General features: G+C 54.6%; 4 protein-coding genes across 4 annotated transcripts; 1 reads left to right on the top strand and 3 right to left on the bottom strand.

Annotated features, from left to right (window-relative positions):
* Positions 1-1,034: 1,034 nt before the first annotated feature.
* Positions 1,035-2,852, bottom strand: C8A04DRAFT_39349 (SIR2-like protein; the record flags this gene model as incomplete). Its single annotated transcript, XM_062784554.1, has 2 exons — positions 1,035-2,476; positions 2,570-2,852. The coding sequence occupies 2 exons, from the start codon at positions 2,850-2,852 to the stop codon at positions 1,035-1,037; spliced, it is 1,725 nt and encodes a 574-aa protein (XP_062634488.1).
* A 3,165-nt stretch (positions 2,853-6,017) lies between these two features.
* C8A04DRAFT_31323 (uncharacterized protein) lies at positions 6,018-10,490 on the bottom strand (the record flags this gene model as incomplete). The annotated part of the gene is made up of 3 exons (XM_062781723.1): positions 6,018-6,915; positions 6,990-10,328; positions 10,426-10,490. The coding sequence occupies 3 exons, from the start codon at positions 10,488-10,490 to the stop codon at positions 6,018-6,020; spliced, it is 4,302 nt and encodes a 1,433-aa protein (XP_062634487.1).
* A 5,433-nt stretch (positions 10,491-15,923) lies between these two features.
* C8A04DRAFT_39347 (uncharacterized protein) lies at positions 15,924-18,822 on the bottom strand (the record flags this gene model as incomplete). Its single annotated transcript, XM_062784553.1, has 3 exons — positions 15,924-17,463; positions 17,700-17,765; positions 17,825-18,822. The coding sequence occupies 3 exons, from the start codon at positions 18,820-18,822 to the stop codon at positions 15,924-15,926; spliced, it is 2,604 nt and encodes an 867-aa protein (XP_062634486.1).
* Positions 18,823-20,002: 1,180 nt separating this feature from the next.
* Positions 20,003-21,448, top strand: C8A04DRAFT_14325 (uncharacterized protein; the record flags this gene model as incomplete). The annotated part of the gene is made up of 2 exons (XM_062778047.1): positions 20,003-20,486; positions 20,553-21,448. 2 exons carry the CDS (start codon positions 20,003-20,005, stop codon positions 21,446-21,448), a joined length of 1,380 nt encoding a protein of 459 aa, XP_062634485.1.
* Positions 21,449-21,776: the final 328 nt, after the last annotated feature.

The raw sequence follows: 21,776 nt of genomic DNA, 5'->3' as shown, positions 1-21,776 counted from the left end.
GTTCACCTCTCAAGTTTCACCTTTCCTAAGCCACTTGGAAAGCGGTACTATTTTTGACCGGGTATCATTCCATCCCCGCAGACTACTCAAGGCCATGGAATAAGCAACCAACCAAACGGAGATAACAGCAAATGGGCAACTCAGCTCAATGAATGCTACAACGTTCACCAGCAAGAGTCACACAGCATCATCATCACCATTCCACAATTAGTCAGTAGGATTAATACAAAGAAAAGTCAGGAGGGTGGATACGTTGGGAAATAATTCAGGTCAACAACATAAATTCATCACAACGGGTACGGTACATGTATGTACATACAGTACAAAAACCCTTCCCATCATCTACCAAAATATCGCTAATAAACCCATCCCTAATAACATCAACTCTAGAAAAACAAACCCCCCCAACATCCATCCATCCATCCATCCATCCATGGCTAACAACCGTAGCAAAACGGCCATCATCGCAACATCGTCCCTCGTTGCGGTCAAAATGCTCGCAGTAAAGTTCTTCATACGCCCCGGCTCGGCTAGGCTGATACAACCCGACCCAGCCTGCAAAACCAGCCCGACCCAACTCCCTGAAGGGAAGCGTAAACCTCGGTTGAATGAGAAAGGGAAACGAGAAAAGAAAATAGAAAGGAAAGAAGGAAGCAGGAATAGTCGAACAAGGCAAGGTCCATCGTAGACTTGAGCTGAGAGACTCGCTCGGTATGAGCGTCCGTCCTGTCCTGCCTCTTCTTCGTGGTGTCATTAAGCAGGGGTTCCTCCTCCTGGAGGAGGGGTGAGGTCGAAGCCAAGTTGAAGTTGACAATGAAGATAGAGGGGCGATAAAATGAGATGAAAGAGGGTTGGTTGAGAGGGGGGAAACATGACAAAATAGGGTATCAAAGTGCATGTCTCATGCCTCTTAGGAAAGAAAACCCCCCGGTAACAGACAGGTAGACAGGCAGACGACTCGACAAAGGTAGGAGATACAGAACAGAAAGAGACCCAGCGAAGAAAGGAAAGGTAGAAGAGAACACGAGAAGACACTATGACGCCTTCCTCTCCCGTCTCTCCCTCCTCGCCTCCCTCTCCCGTTCCCGCTCCCTCCTCTCCTCCTCCTCCGTCTTCTTCCCCTCCCCGTTCTCCCCACCTTCCCCGTCCACCCCGTCTTCCACCGACAACTTAACCGGTTCCGGGGCTGGCGCCGGCGGCGGATGCACCTGCGTAAACACATGTCTACTCGCCCAACCCTCCGCCGCCTCCGTCTTGATCACCTGCCCCTCGGGTACCATCTCATGCTTCAGATCCCACCCAGCGCGACGGCATAGTTCTGACACGACAACGTCACAGTCGCCCAGCAGGTCGATATCAAAATTAACGTGGGAGACCGGGGTGCGGCTGATGTAGATCTGGGGGATGTGGGGCGGTAAAAAGGGCACGACTTCGCTGACGGGGGCGACTTTGAGGCTAGTGCCGATGACGATGACGAGGTCGACCTTTTCGCGGTCGTGTTCGGTCAGGCGGCGGGAGAATTCGTCCGGCAGGGCTTCGCCAAAGAAGGTGATGTCGGGTTTCATGACGCCGACGGACCAGTTTGTCGGGGTGGCGCTGGTGTTGGTGCTGCGGCCGGTGTCGAATTCCGAGTCGGAGTTGGAGTCGTAGTCGCCGGGGCGACGGCGGGGGCGTTTCTCGGTGCCGTCGCGGTTGACTTTGCGCTTGCGGGATCCCGGCCCGCCACTGCTGTTGGAAGTGGTGCGGCTGCCTTGGGCGCATTTGCGGCACCGCGGGATGTCGCCGGCTTTGATCTCGGCGAAGAGGGAGTCGCCGGGGACTTTGTGGCCGCATTTGACGCAGGAGGCCGTGGCGAAGGAGCCGTGGCATTGGATGAGTTTGGAGGGGTGGATGCCGGCTTTGGCTTCGAGGTTGTCGATGTTTTGGGAGTAGTTGGTGAGCAGTTTGCCCTTGCTCTGTAGCAGCGCGATGAAGGCGTGCGTCGGGGAGAAACGGTCGTGGTTTGGGAGGATGTCACGCGCGACGGAGTAGAAGATGGTCGGGTCTGAGCGGAACACGCCAATGTCGAACACCTCCTGCGGGTCGCTGAGCCCGAGATGCTCGAGTTTGGAGTACAGACCGGTGCCCTTGGAGCGGAAGTCCGGGATGCCAAGCGACGTGGAGATGCCCGCGCCGGTGAGCACGATGATGTTGTTGGACTGCTTTAGCAGTTCTGCCGCGTCGTCCACCGAGTTGTACTTGGGCAGCTTGGCCCGCTTGGACAGCTCGCGGCTCAAAGCGAGACTCAGAAGGGAGTAGTAGGCCTCGTCGTCGGCTCCTTCGAGGAAAGCAGGCGGCCGGATGCCAAAGGCAGTCAACAGTTTCTTGGCCGTGACCAGGCCCGCGCCGATAGTCCTCTCGCAGAAAACGGAGGGGCCAACGGAACGCAGCAACTGGCGGAAATTGGTCGCTTCGTCGGGAGTGCACGCCTCGGGATCTAGCAGAAGGGTCAGTCACATTGCATTGTAGTTGTCGTCGATGAAACGTGGTTTGGGCGGGATGAAACTCCAACGGATAAAACTCGACTTACCATCGGTGAAGAATCTATCTTCGGCCAAGTCCTCCAAAGCGTCTTGGAACAACGATTCCGTCTCCCATGACTCGCTCAGGTCATTGACGCGTTCCTCCAGCTCATTGAGCCCCGAGTTGGGAACACCATCCGTCTCGGGATCGACTTCTTCGCTCAGCTCTACGAAAGCCCGCTTTTCATCATAATCGACCGCGTTTTTAGTTCGCGCACTCGACTTTCTGGCTGTAGTGGTGCCATTGGTGGTTGGACCATTTTTGGCCGGAGCGCGGCGGGATGCCTCCATTTGGCCTGTTGGTTGGTGATGTGGGTTGTTGTTGTTGGAAGGTTCCGTGTTGGGTTGAATGGGTGAGTGATAGTGTGGTGGCTTGTGAAAAGGCAGCGCCAAGAGGGAGTAAGACGAGAGAAAGGCCCCCAGATGGCGAGGTGAGATGAGAAAGGTAATAAGACAGAGAGAGCGACGACGCGTCGATAAGAAAAGACAACCACTAAGTCGGCGACCGGCAATGCCCGTGGTTTAAGCCCCGAACCAAAAACGCAAAAAAGCCCTCGGTGTGTTGAAATCCGATGGCTCTGGATGAGAGAGCGGATAAAAAGTAAAAGGAAAGAGTGCCAGAAGTGAGACTGAGGTGGGCCGTGAGTTGAGTGGCTCGCGCGGCTGAGTGGTCTGTGGTTTTTGGTTGAGTTGAAGTGGTTCAGTGGCGACTGAGAAGAATAGAAGAGCCCGTTCAAAATCGGGGCTGAGAGAGTGGAAGGCTAGGGATGCGAGCACAAGATACAAATCTCAGAGCGTTTGTTCTCGTTTTGTGAATTGCCGGCCCGGCCACTAGAGAACGTGAGGGATGTTCTGGGCAGTTGCGGAATTGCAAATACACGGGCAAGTTCTGAGGGACTCCTTTTATACTACCTGGGAAGGTAGGTAGGAGAAGAAAACTAGCATCGAGGACAGTTGAGTTCAAAATTGCTATTCAACCCAACCTAAGGCGACAACTAACTCAATTACCGTGCGAAACCTCGGTGGGGAACTGTACTCTGTCCTCGAGTCCTCCGTTGAACCAACCATCCAAGCTTCGCGCCAACAGGTTTCCTGTCCACGTTACTGTAAGCTGTTGCGAAACTAGCCGTAGAAAGACGACAAGAACGTCAAACTCAAACTGAAGCTTTGGGCAGGCGAAGTAATCCAGTGGGAGCTTGAACGCATGAGCAAGACCTATGTACAATACAGCGCGAAATTACGTACACACCCGGAACACCCTGATGCCTGTTAAGGAAAGCGCGACATACAACACAAAATCTACAAAGTCTCAAATGGACTCGATCAGAGCTATGTAATGGCCACAGCACGCCCAATCTCAGAAACCCGAGTTCAAAAACCAAAGTCCGGGCGGATTGAGGTAGTGTATATGAGGGAAAAAAAGTTGCGATTACATCGGCATTGGCATTAACAACTTTTTCCCAGTTCCGGATAACTCCCCCTTTCCACCCCTGCCCGTCCCCCGGCGACGCCGACAGACTAAAAAACTCAAAGAATCCTAAACCTCAGACCGAGGCCCAAGCAGCGCCAGCGCCACCCAAGAAACCCAAGAAACCCAAGAAGTAAACGGTGTAATTATTTCTTCTCGATGCAATGCAATGCAACTTCAACCCCAACCCAGCCCAGCCGGGCCCGGCACGCCTAACAAGCCCGTCTTATGGTTTCCCATCCGCCGCTTTGGACTGCATTGCGAGTACGAGTTAACTAACTACCAGCTAGTGTAAAAAGACCCAAGCATGAACATTCCATGAACCTCTGTATTGTACCACACCGTACTGCACGCGTAACGTAACGTAACAACCCTCACGCTCACCTCACCCGGTCCAGATTACCCGCCGAGCACTGGGGCTGCTGCCCTGCGGCACAACAAACACCAAGCCCAACAAACATCCCATCCCACCTTACCCACTCACCCTTTTCGACATCTTCGGGGGGGTATGTAGTAGCTTATTCTTAACACCCACTCTTCCTCGGTCTTCTCAAGCCACCACGTGCAATCCATGACAACATCACCCCTTTTACCTTGACGACAACCTACCTACCTACCCACTTCCTGGATTCAAAAGTGCAACACAGCGTCAAGGCCAGTTCTAACGAACCTTGTTGATGTGATGATGGACACACAGTAAGCAAAACCAAGGCACACTCGACAACATACAGGGAGTCTGCGGCTCAGTCACTCCACTCCACTCCGCTCCACATAGGTAGCATACGTACACGTACATTCACGCTCAGCGGCACAGTGGGTGACGAACCGGGCGGGTGATAGTTACACTACAGCATGAAGAATTAGAATATATAAAAACTCAAGTAGGGGCGTGGGTGGGTTCAAGATTGAAGAGGTGGTGTTTGAGTGAACAAGGGCGAGGAACCGACCCGAAAACTAGGGCTTGGTGTGGATGTGTGAGTGGGCTACTTGAGGAACGGCGACGGCCTCAACAAGTAATTCCATGGTTGTCACTACGGTCACCATGGTCCAATACAAAAGGCAAACATACCCAGTGTTCAGTCAACATCAACAAGGGGCACAACGTAACAAAAACTCAAATCTAACTCCCGTAACATTTCCCCTAATCATATCCGTCGTATGTACATGTACGTCGGGCAAATATATAAAAAGCTAAAACGATCGATCGATGGTGTACACATCTCCCATTCCCCCCCTCCATCCCCCCTTCCCCCGCCTCACTACCATGCCTAGGTAGCCTACCTAGCCTAGCTTATCCTACGCCTAACCCATCTTATCGTCACCGGACGCCGCTCTTCCCATGTTACCCTACCCTCCTCTCTCCCCTCTCAGGCACAATCAACAAACCACTTTCTGTCTTCTCCCCCTAATTAAACCCCCCAAAAACAACGCACATCCAAGAAGATGAAGAACAAAACTCAACGAAGTGCCTTAGCGAGAGAGAGGGGCCCTTTAGAAAAGAAACCAAAAACAAGATAGTAAACGTAATCCCTAAAGCGCTGTTGCCCTCATCCCATTTCCAAGTGCTAGTTGGCTTGGTTGGGTGGGTTGGTAAAGCGGTAGTCAGACAAGAAGGGTAAAAGCAAAAACAAGAATCATGCCAAAAACGGAAGAAAAAAAACATGGCCAATGTGAGTGAGTAATGATGCCGCCAACGCCATTATGTCTTCTTTTTCTGCCCTGCAAGCAAACAAGCAACCCCTATGTTCCACTAAACTAGGCAGTAACTCTGCCAACGTTTTTCCTTTTCTCCCCTCTGACTTCTCTGTGCGCGCCTCCCCCTGGCATGCAATGCCAGAACGGCGCTGCATCTCTCGTCTCGTGTGATTTGTACAGTATAGTATACATCATGGACAGTGCGTGAGTCGGTTGGCTCGAGGCGGACGTAAATTGCCCTGAGGCAACCGATGGGGTATGGTGTGTGTCAGGCGATGAGTGTGCCGAACATTTTACTCATCCGATTTGGGAGTGGGGGTCGCGGGTGACCTTGGCTTGGGGACGCTGAGAATGGGTACGTCGCCAGACGGGCTCTGGTTGCCCGACTGCGACTCATCGCCAATTTCTTGCGGCTCGTCGGAGAGGGCTTGCTGCTCCCCGAGAATGGGTTGGTTCCTCGACTCTTGCCCGGTGGGGCTCGGTTGCGGGAACTGGCCGAAATCGGGCTCGCCACGGCGGTCGATGGGCGACCACCCGGCGGCGATACTGCCAGCAACAATACCCGTCATGACCGTCGCTGCACCTAGAGCGCTGTTGGACCGCGAGCGCATGCTCCTGCTGCGCCGGCGGGAATCAGGAGTGGGGGCCACAACCGAGCCGAAACTATCCTCCCTAGTTGGTGTTTGCGGTAGGCGGTGGGTCGAGTTGGACCGCGAGTGATCGCGGCTCTGGGCGGGGCTCCGGCGAGGTAGGAAGGTCTCGCGGGGGTGTTGCATGGCGAACTTGAGGTTGTTTAGGCGGCCGCCCTTGATGCGCTTGAGCCAGGCCAGCTCCTCGTGGACGTCGGCGAGGGGCTCCGGGTAGGCCGTGAAGCGCTCATCGTCGTCGGACACGGTGACACCGGGGATCTTGGAATCGCTCTTGCGCTTCCACGACGACGGGACTAGGCTCTCGACGAGCTCGTCGGGGATGAGGCGGATGATGACGCCGACCGGGATAGAGAGAACACCAAGAACAATCGCAATGCCCCACATGACGGGGGTCTGGCCATCGGGAGAGATGCGGAAGGCTTGGCCGCCGACCATAACAATCAAAACCTGACCGCCGCACATGATGGCGCTGATCGCGATGAAGTAGGGGTTCTTGAACATGCCCTCGAAGATGTTGAACTCGTTGTCCAAGCGGCGGTTGCTGCGAATACCGTTAGCAAAACGTGTCATAGAGACAAAGCAAAGCAAATAATGAGTTCGGGGTGTTTGACTTACTTCCACTGATTGAAGATTTGCATCCACACAAAGGTGTTGAAAACCAAGGTGTGAATCTGCGAATCGGTCATGTCATCGGGACCGGGAAGAACGCTGACACCGCCAAAGTAGACGAGGAAGGTAATGAGCAGCTGCCAGATGGCCTGGCCAATAATCATCTTCCACATGGTCGTCGAGATAATCGATGTACCCTTGCGCTCGGGCTTGCGGTTCAGGACGTTCTCTTGAGGAGGATCGGTGGCGAGAGCGAGCGCAGCCAGAGTGTCCATGATCAGGTTCACCCAGAGAAGCTGAACAGCCGTCAAGACGGATTCTTGGTCGGTGCTCTGGGCGGCAGAGACGAAGGTCAGGACCACGGCGGTGATGTTGACGGTAAGCTGGAACTGGAGGAAGCGCTTGACCGCGTCGTTTACGGCGCGGCCCCACTTGAGAGCCTTGACGATCGAGTTGAAGTTGTCGTCCATGAGAATAATGGCAGACGCCTCCTTCGCCACTTCGGTACCGGCGATGCCCATCGAGAAACCAATATCAGCCATCTTCAGCGCGGGCGCATCGTTGGTACCATCACCGGTAACGGCAACGGTCTCGCCCTTGTCCTTCAACCGCTTGACCAGAATACGCTTGTCCTCGGGACTAGAGCGGGCCAGAACGTGCAGGCGAGGGATAATTTCGTCTTGCTGAGCCTTGGTCATGTTGCGGAACTCGGGTCCCTCGAGAACGATGCTGTTCTGCTGCAGGATGCCACAATCTTCGGCAATGGCTTCGGCCGTGATCCTGTTGTCGCCAGTAACCATGCGCACCACAACGCCCGCCCTTTGGCAGTCCCGGACGGCCTCGCGGACGCCGGGGCGCAGGGGGTCCTTGATACCAACCACGCCGACAAACGTCATGTTCCTGCAGATATCCTCAAAGACGATCTCATCCTTCTCGGCACCCAGGCGGCGAGTGGGCTTGGGCGGCCACCGGTCGAAATCCCGGTAGATGAGACCAATGGTCCGGAGCGAGTTCCGGGCGTACGTCTCGATCAGCTGCTTGATAGTCGTGCGGTTATCTTCGGTCAGTGTGGCAGAGGCCAGCCCGCTTGAAGGGTCGCGAAGAACTTGGGTGCACTTTTCCAGCATGATTTCTGACGCTCCCTTAACGTAAAGACGCGCCTTGCCGTTATCCAACTGAACAACCACACCCATGCATTTGCGGCCAGAGTCGAAGGGGATCAAGTGCAGAACCTTGGAATTGGCGCGCTCCTCGCTGACGGGGCCCATGGCCAGGTGCTCGCGGGCGAGGATCAGGAGCGCCGTCTCCGTCTTGGAGCCGATAAAGGTCTTCTCTCCGTCCGCCTCGCCCTCGAAAGCCGTCGAGTTGAGCGCAATCGATTTACGTACAAGGTCCTTCACATCGGGGTTAAGCGTCGAGACGAGTTCCTGGACGCCAACGTCTCTCTCCATAGAATCCCGCTGATCCGGTCGAGTCGTGATACCAAACCGATGGGTGGTGCCGACCGTACCGGCAACAACCTGCATCTTGTTCTGGGTAAGCGTGCCGGTTTTGTCGGAGCAAATGGTCGTCGCGTTGCCCATCACCTCGCAGGCCTTGAGGTGGCGGACGAGGTTGTTGTCCTTGAGCATACGGGTGGTAGCGAAAGCGAGGGCGAGCGTGACGGCGAGCGGGAGACCTTCCGGAATGGCGACTACCACGATGGTCACGACGACGATGAAGATCTCGATGAAGCGCTGTCCCTTCTGGGCCGGAGTGTAGTCTGCGTATTTCCTCGGCAGCTGGACCAGGAATATGATGAAGAGAACCAGGAAGAGGAGGAGAGCGACGGCACCGCCAAGCTTAGCAATGTACTCGGCGATAACGTTGAGCTTTGACTGCAAGGGCGTGACTTCGGGGTCCTCGTTCAGCGACATCATCGTCTTGCCGTAGCTGGAGTGGATTCCGGTAGAGGTGACCATAAAAGTACCAGCGCCCTCCATGACGCGGGCGCCAGACTGGATAAAGGGGTCCATCTTCTTGAGACTCTCGCCGTTTTCGATGGCCGCAAATACTTCGTCGGCCGGTCTCTTGCGGATGATGTCGGATTCGCCGGTGGCCTGCGACTCGTCGCATTTGACGCTGAAGCCCTCAATAAGAATGCCATCGACAGGTACCATATCGCCGGGTTCGAGAAGGAGGACATCGCCAGCCAGAATATCAAAAATCGAGAGTTCTACCGTTTTTCCAGACCGAATTGCCTTAACCAAGCGATCTTGCTTTTTCTTGTTCAACTTCGCGAACTGCCGTTCCTTTTGATAGTCGTTCAGGGACCCAACCAACACCACGATGGCGATAGCGACAACGATGGCGACACCCTCGACCCATTCAACGCTCGGGTCGTCGGGGTCGTGTGCTTGGCCAAACGTCTGGTAGAGACCAACAGCGAGAGAAACAACAGCGGCGGCAGAAAGCAGGATCAGGACCTTGTCGTTGTAGGTGATCCACATCAACTGCAAGAGACTCTTGCCCTTCTTTTCCGGGAGCCTGTTGTCCTGGAAAACCCGTCTCCTGGACGCAAACGACTCGTTCGCTGATTCATGTTTCGTCGAGGACGGAGAGACGCCCGGATGATCCGGCGAGGTTTCGACACCTTCAGTCAACGCCTTCTTCGAAGAAGAACCACGTGCAGTGACATCTTCAAAGGAAACGGTGCCATCCAGAGTCGTCTCGTCCGTGCTCAAGCCAGTAGTCCGGTTACTCCTTAACCCCTTCTCAATTCCCGCGAGACCTCCCAACTTCCAGAAGGCGGACAGGCTCTTTGGGTCAAACATCTTGCCCAGCATGCCGGGGCTGAAGGCGAACGGGTTGTTTTCCACTTTGAAGTCCGCTTCCTTCCCTTGGTCGGGCTTGAGCGCATCCTGATCGTTCATAATCCGGTGGTTCTCGGACCTGCTGCCGAATGGAGGGCTACCCTTCTCGCCGGTCGATGAGCCGCCAATCATGGTTTCCCCTTGCGAGGAGGTTACGGAGCGGGCATCGTCTCCCGAGGTTAATGAATTCTGCCGCGATCGCTGCGTGTTTGGGACGGCCAGAAAGCTTTGGCTCGGGGCAGGCCCGCGGAACGAAAGAGGGTTGATGACATTGTGCGGGCTCGTGGGGCGACTATCCTTCGCGTCGGCGGTCTGAGCGGCCTGCACTTCAGGTCGTTTCTGGGAAAGACTGCGTTTGTCTAAACTTGCCGTCGGGTCCGTCGGGTTTGCGTGCGTCTCGGGAGAAGTAGGTACAGGCTGAGAGCCAGCTTCGGCATCTGGTTCGGCTGTGACACCTGGACTCACGGCCGTGGTATCGATGTTGATGGTCGGTCTATGCGACATTGTTAGGTCCCGGTTGGTGTTTGACAACGGCGGAGAAAGCAGCGGTGAGAAACAGGTCGCGTGGTGTGCACCCGGAATATACTTACGCTCTCGGTCGACGAGAGGGAGCCGACTCGCCCTCGTTGGGCTCTTGGCTTGGCAGCCCTGCCATGGCAGCTGAGAGAGGGCGGGTCGCCGTTCGTCACGAACGCGACTCAGCCTTAGGGGGGCGATGGTGGTGAGCAAGACGCGCTTGCCTCGGTCGTCTCGCAAGTGGCGAGGCTGGCGGTGTCGAGGGGCAATTGATCCCTGTCTTGCTGGGAGATTTTCGTGTTGTCCAGCCACGGTGAGAATCACGAGCCTGTTCGGTAGTTGGGTCGCGGTGTATGTGACCCGGAGATGGTGAGTTGTGGCTTAGTCAAAACGCTCAACGAAATCGAAGGCGGCCTCCCAATTCGAGTGTTGAGGGTGGCTTTGAAAGAAGAGAAGAGATGAAACCCGAGAATCGAGGTTTGATCGGGCGAACGCGAGAAAAAGAAAGGTCGGCGAATGATCGAAAAGGAGATTACAAGGGAGTTAAGTGCGGTTTTGGGCGACTAACGAAGAAGAGACGGTAATACTCCTGAAGTAGGCGGTGCAATCGGCTGTCGACGGTGTTGATATTTTGCCAATGCCCCCGTCTCAGCGTCTCTGTAACATCTCGAATCGCAAGCCCAAACTACTCGAAGAGGACTGCTTGAGAGCGACGAAGAAGTTTGGAAGGAGGCAACCTTGCATCCTGGGGAGCTGCTTGAAGTTCGGCTTTCCTCAAGGCGCCAAGCCCGCACCCTGTTGGGGCTGTGCACCTGCCGCCAAGCGCCAAGAATTGCACAACATGAACCTTCCATCTCTGCAAAGCTCGGCGGTACGTACCAAGCACTTGGCACCAAACAGCAACACCAAAGAGGTTGTTCAGACCGACAACAAACCTGATGCGAAGCCGAGTTGTCTGTCGATATTTTTACAAGGGTTCCAGGTTACTTGATATTATTACCAGAGAGCAAGATACCGCTGCCAAACAATCCCAAAGCCTAATTGATGATAAGAGAGAGATGGCGACCGATGGGCTTCTATCATGAATAACGGTGTACAACCCGGTACTGTACCAGCCAACCATGGAATACCATGTAATACGCCAACCGGGTAATCGAAGACAAAAATTTCAAACCGGCGGTAAGCATGTCCAGGCAGGGCAGACGGAAAGTTTGTTTCCTTCCTGGACGTTGCGAGTGCCTCTGATTCCCTGTCAGGGGACCGACAATCAGAAGAGCTTGCCGTGCCGCTTCCTTGCAGCCGCCGCAAGAGATCTGTTTGAGCAATCCTCAAGCACAGTGTCCGGAAGTTGACGGAGATCAAATTCAAACGGTCGGGTTTCGTGCCGATTGACATGAGTTTCTAACCAACCATGACAACCCTCATTAGACTGAACAATCGCCCATCGGGGATTGATATCGCCTTCTTTTCCAAGTCTTTCATTTGCACCGGCCGCATTGAATAGTGACGTTGCGGCTATACGTTGACGCAAGAGAAGGCGAAATTACCAAGTGGGCCGTGTTCGTCACTCAAGTCGCTTTCGCGTCTCCAGGTCGAAAGGGGGAAAACAGATTTGCATTTCGAGATGCTGGGCTTTTCTGGGATGGCACGGCCAAATGTCAACCTTGGAAAGCCATCCATCGGGGTCTGCCGTCTGTCATCACCGAGCAATACATCGGTAATGTACGAATATCCTCATTGCATTGGCGGTCGGGAATCGCTCTCACACCTGAGGAAGGTGCGAATCCCCAAAACTGCCCACTGGGTCCGGGCTCCATTCCATTTCTTGACGGCAATTGGATTCCAGTTCACCCCACCCCGCAAATATGGGGCCAGTCGCGACGATCGCAGGGGTAACTCGATCTCTGCAGCACGGACCTCTGTACCGAGCTCCAGCAGCAAACAAGCCGGATCCCAGAATGCCGCCAGGTGTCAAGTCTCATCTGTGACGAGACAAGAGGGCGGTGCCCCGTGCTAGTATTCTTTTATGTTTGGTACGTGGATATCTCATGGACAACCCAAGCTGCCGGGGCGTACATCACACTGTCGTACAATACAGCCGGTTATCAGTCAAGAATGACTGAAAATCTCCCGAAACTGAGCGCGTAATAATCGGGGCGCAGCATCCTCCACCGCCCCTTTTTGTTGGTTCGCCGCCAACTCGCTTGGCCTCGAGAGGCGACTTCGATACCGCGCGCGAATATCCTGTTTGCGATCGCTCCCAAGAATGTCAAGTGGTGGAGGACGTGCGATGAAGCTCGATGGGGGTGGCTGCGCTGGCAAACTGGCTCGGTTGTTACCGCCAATACGTGTTTCATGCAACATGGCCCAATATCTGGCTGGGCAGCCTCGACGGAATGCCATCGGATGATTGGCCAGGAGACAAGCTCTCGGGCCCGCGCGCGTGGGAAAGAATTGAACAGCGCGAGCGGGAACATCGGGAGTCGAGACTTACCTCGTGGTAGTATCCAGTGATCACACTGCCCCCCGTTTGTCTGTGTTACCACGCGCGGACGACTTGGGCGGATAACAGAGCGCACAGATGCACCCCTAGGTGTGTCAGTGTCGTACAGCTGCAATCACCAAGATGGGATGAACTCCCTTCCACCAGTCCCAATACATTCTAGAGCATTGGGGCGCACCTGCACAATGATGCAGTGGCCGTGACTGTTGTCTATTAACTTGCGGCGATACCATATCCGAACGTCCACCACCTATTCCAGCCAATACCCCGCCAGCTCCTACATAGTACCATGCACAATAAACCCGATCCAAATCTCTAGTCTATACACACTGCTATCTTCGCAGCCACCCCCATATGACGTCGATCCCACACCCACGAGCGCACGACCAAACAAATGCACAAGCACACACACAGATGTAACAGGCCCAGCCCCATCCAACAACCAACCACATCAACACCTCGATAACACCTAACTGCGGCAAACCAACGTCGCATCCAAAAAACCGTTGAGGAGCCGCCAACTACAACGTATGGATGTACTGTACATATGTCCCTAACAAAAACGCAGTAGCACCCAACACCGGCCCGTGGCCCATCCGGGCAAGTCGAAACGGCGGTGCCAAGGCATTCCGGGTGGCTGAGCGACTCGGCACGGCTTGCCTTCGAGGTGTTTTCTTTTTCTTTCAATCACCAACAAGGAAAGAAAATTTTCTTTTCAGTCATTTGGGAAGCTACTCGCCACTAGCCTAGGAATTAGTAGCTCGGTAACTAGCGCAAACAGGCCCCTGTAGTAGCCCGCGGCATGAGAAATCATGAGTTGGGGGGAAACGAGGGAGGGGCTGGGCAGCAAACAGCAGAAGGAGAAATCTCATTAGCCAGGAGAGAAAATCTTTACCGGCCAGGTATCACCCGGAAGAGAAGGTAAAGGGCGTAGTGTCTCACCGGGCTGTACATCTATTGGCGAAAACACCTGTCTATGGATGCCCCGGGCACGGCCCCCAATACGTAGCCTGTGGCAGTGTAGATACCTACCCAAGAACTTACCCAGCGGATTGGCGCCCGTTTGGCAAACGCCGCGTGTCTCTTCAACGATGGGTTTGGCTGGCTCCCTAGGACGGGATTGCCCTGTGCGGGTAGCAAAGTTTGGGCGTTGTTGTTGTGTACACGGTACGGATTGCGAGAAATCCGAAAATCCGATGGGATGGTCGACGAGGCAGGTAGCGAGGCGCATTCGATGAGTTGGGTTCTCACATATTCATTGCGGGTGCGACGAACGCCTAATGGCCACTTGATTGGGTTCGGAAGCTACGGGCCACGATATGCAAGAGAAATCAAAAGAGGAATATGCGGCTTGATCACTGGATTCAAAGTTTGTGTGGAGGGATGAGACACCTGCTCTCGGATCTACGACAGAGACACGTCTAATGGGGCTGTGATATCATCCGGACTAGTATTCCTTAACTCCGGTGAGATTTAATGTCACGAGAGGATCAGATAACCTATAGATGGTGTCGTTGTGATACCACCGATTCAAGACTTCAACTAGGGAGAAAACGCCTCGGGATATGCCTAGGCGGGGATATCAAAGCACGACAACGTCAAACGCGACACAAAGCCCATACAGCCCGCTTCAGCATAGCTACCACTCCCCAGGTCCCCCTTACACCCGGGACATACTAGCAAATCAAAGTGCTCCCATCTCGGAAGGACCTCCTTGCATCGTCGCCCGATATGTACGTGCCAGGGCTCCCGGTGCCCGACCACAAGTGCCATTATGGACAGCAAATAACCTAGACACGTGCTAGAACACAACCTCGTCCTTTGAGCAAAACGATGCCGTGGCCCAAGATTGAGCCCAGATATACAGCCACCGAATCGTTACCGGATCGAGCCTTTGACCGACGGATCAGTGCGGTGGCCGTTTGAGTGGAAAATAACTCAAGGCATAGTCTTGTGCTGCTAGGCCGAGACAGATGCTGCGCCTAGAGAAGGACCCAACTCCACACCGGTAGCTCAAGCTATCCCAATAGGGTCAGTAAACAACTTATCACAGGGAAAAACGTCTCATCGTGGTTGAGACCCCACGGCCGGGATAGTCCACCAAGAAAGCTACTAAATCGCGACCCAAGATAAACAAACCACTTGCCACAGCAGCAAAGAGTCAAAAACCCCTCATCGCATGCACACCACATCAAAAAGAGAATCGCAATTTAAACCCCGACCAAAAGCTTCCAGTTCGGTTTCCCCAACTTCTGTTCTGGGCCGTAGCATCCCGCTTTTCCACCCCGCCCAAACGAGGCAGTGCAAAAAATTTCAAGTTCAACAGCCGTTTCCGGAACTCCGGCCGGGGACGGGTTCCCACGTTTTTTTTTTAGTTCGGGTTCCCGGCGCGCCAGACATTCCACGTTCGTTTTGATGCTGTGTAATGGATGTGTGATGCTTTGTGATTCTGGGCAAAGTGGGTTGGGATATCTCGGCTGGTTGGGAGGTCGGTGATGATGATGCTATGATGTTGTTGATATGTGTTATTGGGGGGTGTTTTAAGAACACCCCTGTCGGGGGCGTGTTGTTAGATGGATGTCAGCGGATCAGATAACTGTGAGATCTAAGCCTCGCTCATTTATGTACGTGGACACGATGTGCCGCGTGCAGGTTGGGGTCTGAGACGAGCGAGTTTCTGAATCTAGACTCTTGGCCATATAATCAACCCAAACTAGTTCGTACCCAGGTAGGTAGCCTGTAGGTAACAGCCGGAGTTTATATCACCGTAAGTGTGTCAACTCGCCCGTACATTACAATACACACTCATACAACCCGCAGAGCTTACTGTATACATGGTACTCCCAGCCAGCCCTCGGAGTAAACAACACAGGAATTTCCCAATCCGGAAATTTCGATTCCCATCATCCCGTCTAAGCCCCCACGCGCTGACGAAGGCAGTCTGGTATCGGTCTCTCGGATCGCGCGGGAGAGTCGGGCTGTTTTGTTTACAGCCTCTCCTTACTTACACACCTTTTTTATGTCTCGATAATCAATACACCAACCCGGGCTAGATACACTTGTACCTACCTACCACCTCCTCCCCAAATCCACCCTCCTCACCAGCTGCATCCCATCATCCCCCTCAGCCCCCTTCCCCCCATCATCCCCATCCCCCAAAACAAACCCCCTAACCCCCCTTCTCACCACCCCCTCCCAAAACCCCCTCACAACCCTCCCCGCCACGCCCTCCCCCGTCTGCTTAAAATCCGGGAAAGCATTCACCTCCAACAACCAGGCCGTCAAATCCGCATCCACCAAAAAGTCCAGTCCATACACTTCAAATGCTTGCGGTAACGGCTGGAAATGGATCGGCATGCCGCGCGCTGCGGCTTCGAAGAGGTCCCCGGTGACGGTGTAGATTTGGGATTGGATGGTGTGTAGTTGGGAAGGGGTGAGAGGGAGGGTTGTGAGGGGGTAGACGAGGTTACTCTCTGAAGTGTCTGGGGAAGCAGGAGGGGCGGAGGAGGTTTGGAGGCAGGTGTTTGTTAGGTGGGCATCTAAATCGAGGGTTGTTGAGCTAGGGGGCTGGTAGGGTTTGGCGGCGAAGAGGGCGAGCATGTCGTTGTAGACGTATACCGAGAGGCTGCCGACGCAGAGGACGTAGACGCGGATGTGGAACTTGCGGTTGTGGAGGCCGGGGAGGAGGAGGGGGGGGTGGATGTAGGGCTGGGCGATGAAGTGGCGGAGGTGGGAGGTCATGATGTTGTTGTCGTCGTTGTCTTTGTCTGACTCGTTGTCTTTGCCTGGCTTGGAGTTGTTGTTGTCATCGTTGTCCGCTCCGCCCTCCTGTGTCTCGTCATTTTCCCCATCATCGTTATCATCATCATCATCCTCATCCTCACTTTCCTCCGGCTCCCACTCATCAAAAATCCCCTGCAACTGCTCCATCGTCCTAAACAGCCTAATCCCCTGACCACGATCACTCATACTCGGCTTCAGAATCCACCACTCCTGCTCCTGCTCCGCCCCCTCAACACCAACAACCCCCTCATTCCTCTCCAAACTCTCCCTCAAATCAAAAGCCTCCACCAACGCCTCATCCAGAAACTCGGCAAAATCCACCTCAAACGCCTCACTCCGCTTGACATGCGTAGCCAGGGCTGACTGCGGGTGCTTCGCCACCCAGTTGTCTACCGTAGCCGACAGGAAGTGTTTGCGGATGAGGGCCTTGCGGATGACATAGCTGTTGATGAGGGTGGAGTGCGGGTGGGTGGAGGCGTGGTGGAAGTCGATGCTTTCGTAGGGTGTGATTTGGAGGATTTTGGTGTCTTTGTCTTGGTTGGGGATGAGGGTGGAGAGGTTGATGTCGGGGGAGGTTTTAGAGTTCCAGGTGGATGGGGGGTGGATGAGGGTGTAGCTGTCGGGGGGGAGTTGGGATTGGAGGGCGGCTAGGATCAGGGGCTGGACGTAGTCGTCGTCGTAGTTGATTAGAGCGTAGACTTTGGGCTTGCTTTTTTGTTGGTCTTGTTCTTTTTCCCTGAGTGGGAGGTCCTGAGTTGGGGGGACCGGGACAACAGCTTCAGTTGGCTGTGATACTACCCCGAATGTTGAGCTCCTGGAAGCTCCCCTGGAAGAGAGATAGAACGGTAAGACACAGCTTTGACTACGCAATGACACAGTGACACCAGCCTGGGCTCGGGAAGTGCGGACGGAGGGGAAAAGCTTCCGTCTATTTCTAGATCGCCTGCTCTATGCTCTCTCTATCTGGCGATTCGAGTGTTTTGCGTGTATTGCGTATATCAGGCTCAAACCATGCTCCGTCCGTCTGCTTCCCCGAGATTAAAAGATAATACCGTGACTTACAACTGCAGCTCCTTGCCGTGCAACTCCGTGGCCGTCTGGAAGAAATTGGCCTTCAGTGGCGTGATGCTGCCGAGTTGTTAGTCGACCACTAGACAATGATTCGTTCTCAAAACTCAGCAACTCACCTGGTATGCCCCTCCTTAACCGCCCACCCATCATTCCCCGGCGGCGCATCATCCACGCTCTTATACACATCCGCAAACCGCGGTGACCACCTGAAGTGCTTATGCGTATGACACTCCGGTCCCTCTTCGTCACCCGCTTTCCCACTCCCCCCAGCAGCCCCCGCCTCGGCCTCCCTAATCCTCTCCTCCTCCTCCTCCTCCCCATCCACACTCCCATCCACCTCCGTAAAACAACTCCCCTTCCCCCAATAATTCTGCAACATCCCCGTAAACAACACCTTCCCCTCCTCCAACCCCTCCAACAACGGCACATTGACACTATACAAATCCACACTCCCATCTGCCGGCCAATCCCTCACCAGCGCCTCAATCACCCTCACCCCCTGCCGCGTCGCCTTCTCAATAATCCCCGTGTCATGATTCCTGGAGAAAAACGCGTAGCTCAGCGCTATCGCGCGGTGTCGACACACAGCCGCCTCGAGGGCCCCGCCCAGCGTGCCGCTGCTGAGGGCGAATACCGCGGTGGTGTTGCGGCCGTAGTTGGGTCCGCTCACGACCAGGTCGATGGGGCCCCGGTCGCGGAAGAAGTGGTACAGGCCGATTTGCACGCAGGAGGCGGGCGTGCCGTCGACGAGGATCCATTCTTCGGTGCCGCGGTGGGTGCTGGGGCGGGGGTGGGTTGTGCCGTGGCGGGGTTCGAGGGAGGGGGCTTTTGTGTTGTTGTTGTTATTACTATCTTGGTTGGTGTTGGTGTCGTCGTTGTCGTCGTCACTGTGGGTGAGGCCGGCGGCGGGCTCGGAAAGGGGTGGAGGCCGGTAGTAGAGCGGCTTGACGGTCTGGCCGATCATGTGTGCCTTGCCGATCCAGGAGCGCTGGGTGTGTGGCAGGCAGACGGAGACGGTGTGGCCGTGGGCCTGGAGCTCGCGGACGAGGGAGTGGACATAGGGGGACGAGGTGGGCGACGGGGGCCCGTCGTCGTTGACCACGAGGATGTGCATTTTGTTATATCCGTGGTGGTAGTGTGATTGGGTGGGTGGTCAATTAAAAGGGAGAAAGGAGAAAGGAAAAGGGGAGAAATTTAAGGCAAAAGTAAAAAAAACGAAGAGAAAAAAGGGTCAAGATAAATAAACTACGGTTGGGCAGGAAGGAGGGGCGGGCCTGGAACAATCTCAGGCACGGTTATGCGTCTGGGCAATGCAATGCGGATCAAAGTGTGCGGGTGCAGGACGCGTGCGAAGTACCGAGCATGGAGAACGGACAGGCTATCGCACAAACTGCCCCTCTGTTGACGTTTGGTTTTTCCTAGACCGGAGCTTGAGCGGAAACATGTGCGAGGGCGGGGTAGTCGGGCCGGAGTGGGCCCCGGGTACGTACCCAATTTATTGTAAGAGATGGAGCGATGACAACATCGTCCCATAGCGTCGGGGGATTTCAAAGCTTTCCCTAAAGAATTTTGAAACATTATGAATTGAAAATGGCTTCAGTCCAAAATGGTATGATCCAGCGAATATGAATTCAACCCAAAGCTTAAGCTCTAGTAAAAGATCTGTAGTTGTATGAGGAAGGCTGTAAAGTTTACGTAAATGACTAAGTTAGGTAAGTTGACTCAGTTGAGAATGCACCAAGATTTACCTGCCCTTAGACATTGAAGGAATGAAGTCATTCATAGTCTGCTAGATCATGATTGTAACAGAGAAACCTTCAGGTAACTAATGAGATCAACTACCCCGCGGACACATGTATAACTCATGACCCGGCTTAATCGATTACTATAAGTTCACTAAATCTATAGTAATGAGAAAATCATGAATCCCGGGTCATACGAATTTCATCGTTGGCCTACAGCACAGTAAGACGGGGTGTTGGTGACAGGTTGGCACTCTCTTGCCCAATTCTCATATGAAATATGGACATGTTAGAACAGGAGTCCTGTACGGCCTTGTTGGGGTGAAAACTTAAGGGATAAGTGGGCTGGGAGCACTTCAAGATCATGACGCAAGGCATGACGAGCATAATCATTGCCCGTCTACCATCAGACGACTTCCGTCTCTAGGCTCTTGTGTCTTCGTATGGAGGTTAGTATACCAGTCAACATGAACCTCGTTCTGATCATACCAACTTATTCTAACCTGCACAGCTTATTGCTAGTATATCGAATAGTCCAGCATCAAACCCAACATGTCCCCCCCCTTCAACACCCAAGGCGATCACCCAAGCCACCCCAAAAAAACCATGCGCGCCGTAATCTGGTCCGGCCACCCCCACAACATGACCGTCCGCACCGTCCCCCGTCCAACCCTCCGCCACCCGCAAGACGCCATAATCCGCATCTCCACCGCCGCCATCTGCGGCACCGACCTGCACACCTACCACGGCATCTTCGGCAGCACCACCCCGCCCTGGACCATGGGCCACGAAGGCGTGGGCGTCATCGTCGAAACCGGTCCGGGGCTCACCCACTTCCACGTCGGCGACCGCGTGCTGGTCCCCTGCGGCGCGAACTGCGGGTTTTTTTCGGTGGACAAACGGGCTGAGGACTTGGGGCATTTGTATGGGGCTGGGCCGGATTTTGGTTTTGGTTTTGGGAGTGATGGCGGGGCCCAGGCCGAGTATTTACTTGTGCCGTTTGCGGATGACTCGCTTGTTGCTATACCCCCTAGCCGTGACCACCACCACAACAACCACAACAACAACAGCAGCCCCACAGGTGAAGCGGGAGAGGGGCAAGAGGACATCTTCGCGAGCGACCTGGATTACATCTCCCTAACCGATATCTTCCCCACCGCCTGGGCCGGCCTAGACTACTCCCATTTCCACCCGGGCGACACAGTCGCCATCTTCGGTCTCGGCCCCGTCGGTCTGCTATGCGCATACATCGCCCTCCTCCGGGGCGCCTCCCGCGTCTACGGCATCGACCACGTCCCCGCGCGGCTAGCCAAAGCCGCCTCCATCGGGGCGGTACCGATCGACTTTTCGGTAGCGTCAGGCGCGGAGGGCCCAGCGAGTGATCAGATTCTGCGGAGGGAACCTTTGGGGGTGGAGAGGAGTGTGGATTGTATCGGGCAGGAGTGTGTTAATCATGAACTGCGGCCGGAGCAGGATTATGTGCTGCGGGAGGCGGTCAAAGTAACCAAATTCAACGGGGGGATAGGGATACTAGGTGTGTATATTGCGCAGGGGACATCGGAGGGGACGCCGCGGGGTGGGGAGATGAAGGGGGAGTTGAAGGTGGGCGTGCCGGAGATGTTTAGGAAGAATTTGACGGTGGGGATGGGGCCGGTGAATACGTCGTTGTATGAGATTGTGCCGAGGGCGGTGGAGTTGGTGAGGACGGGGAGGGTCAAGTTGGGGTGGATTGTTACGGCGCAGATTGGGATTGAGGAGGCGCCGGAGGCGTATCGGAGGTTTGATCGGAAGGAGGAGATTAAGGTTGTGATTCGGTTTCCGTGGGCCATGGGGAAGCCTTCTTCTTTGGCGGAGACAGCTGAGGCGGGGACTACGAGTGGTGAAGGTGAGAGTAGCAAGGCTGAGAAGACCTCGGGAAAGGCCGTAGAAGAGAGGAGGATCCCAAGAGAGGGATCTCAAGGGGAGGATCTTGCTGACCTTGGGATTTTCCAACACTAACTGTAGTAGCAAGAGACCGAGGAGGTAATGTCCGTCGTAGAAGGTGACGTATGTGATGTAAAAGTTAACTTTTAGTATAGTCATTGGTCTTAAGATCTGGTATTAAGATTACAGTGACCTTTATTCGCGACAATTTAACACCCACTTCAGTAGACAGGCAAAGGTCATTCTGAAATCGAAAAGGTAACGTTAACGACTACTCCAAAACACACTGGGGGACGCCATGGAATTTAACAGTACAGTATTTACAGCACTGTACGCCCCTCAGGCACAACGACTTCCAGTTCCAACACCATAGCACATACACTCAGACAGCCATGTGCAATCT

Source organism: Dichotomopilus funicola (genome assembly GCF_033296635.1).
Source record: "Dichotomopilus funicola strain CBS 141.50 unplaced genomic scaffold C8A04scaffold_64, whole genome shotgun sequence".
NCBI lineage: Eukaryota > Fungi > Ascomycota > Sordariomycetes > Sordariales > Chaetomiaceae > Dichotomopilus > Dichotomopilus funicola.
This window is presented reverse-complemented; position numbering and strand designations above follow the sequence as displayed.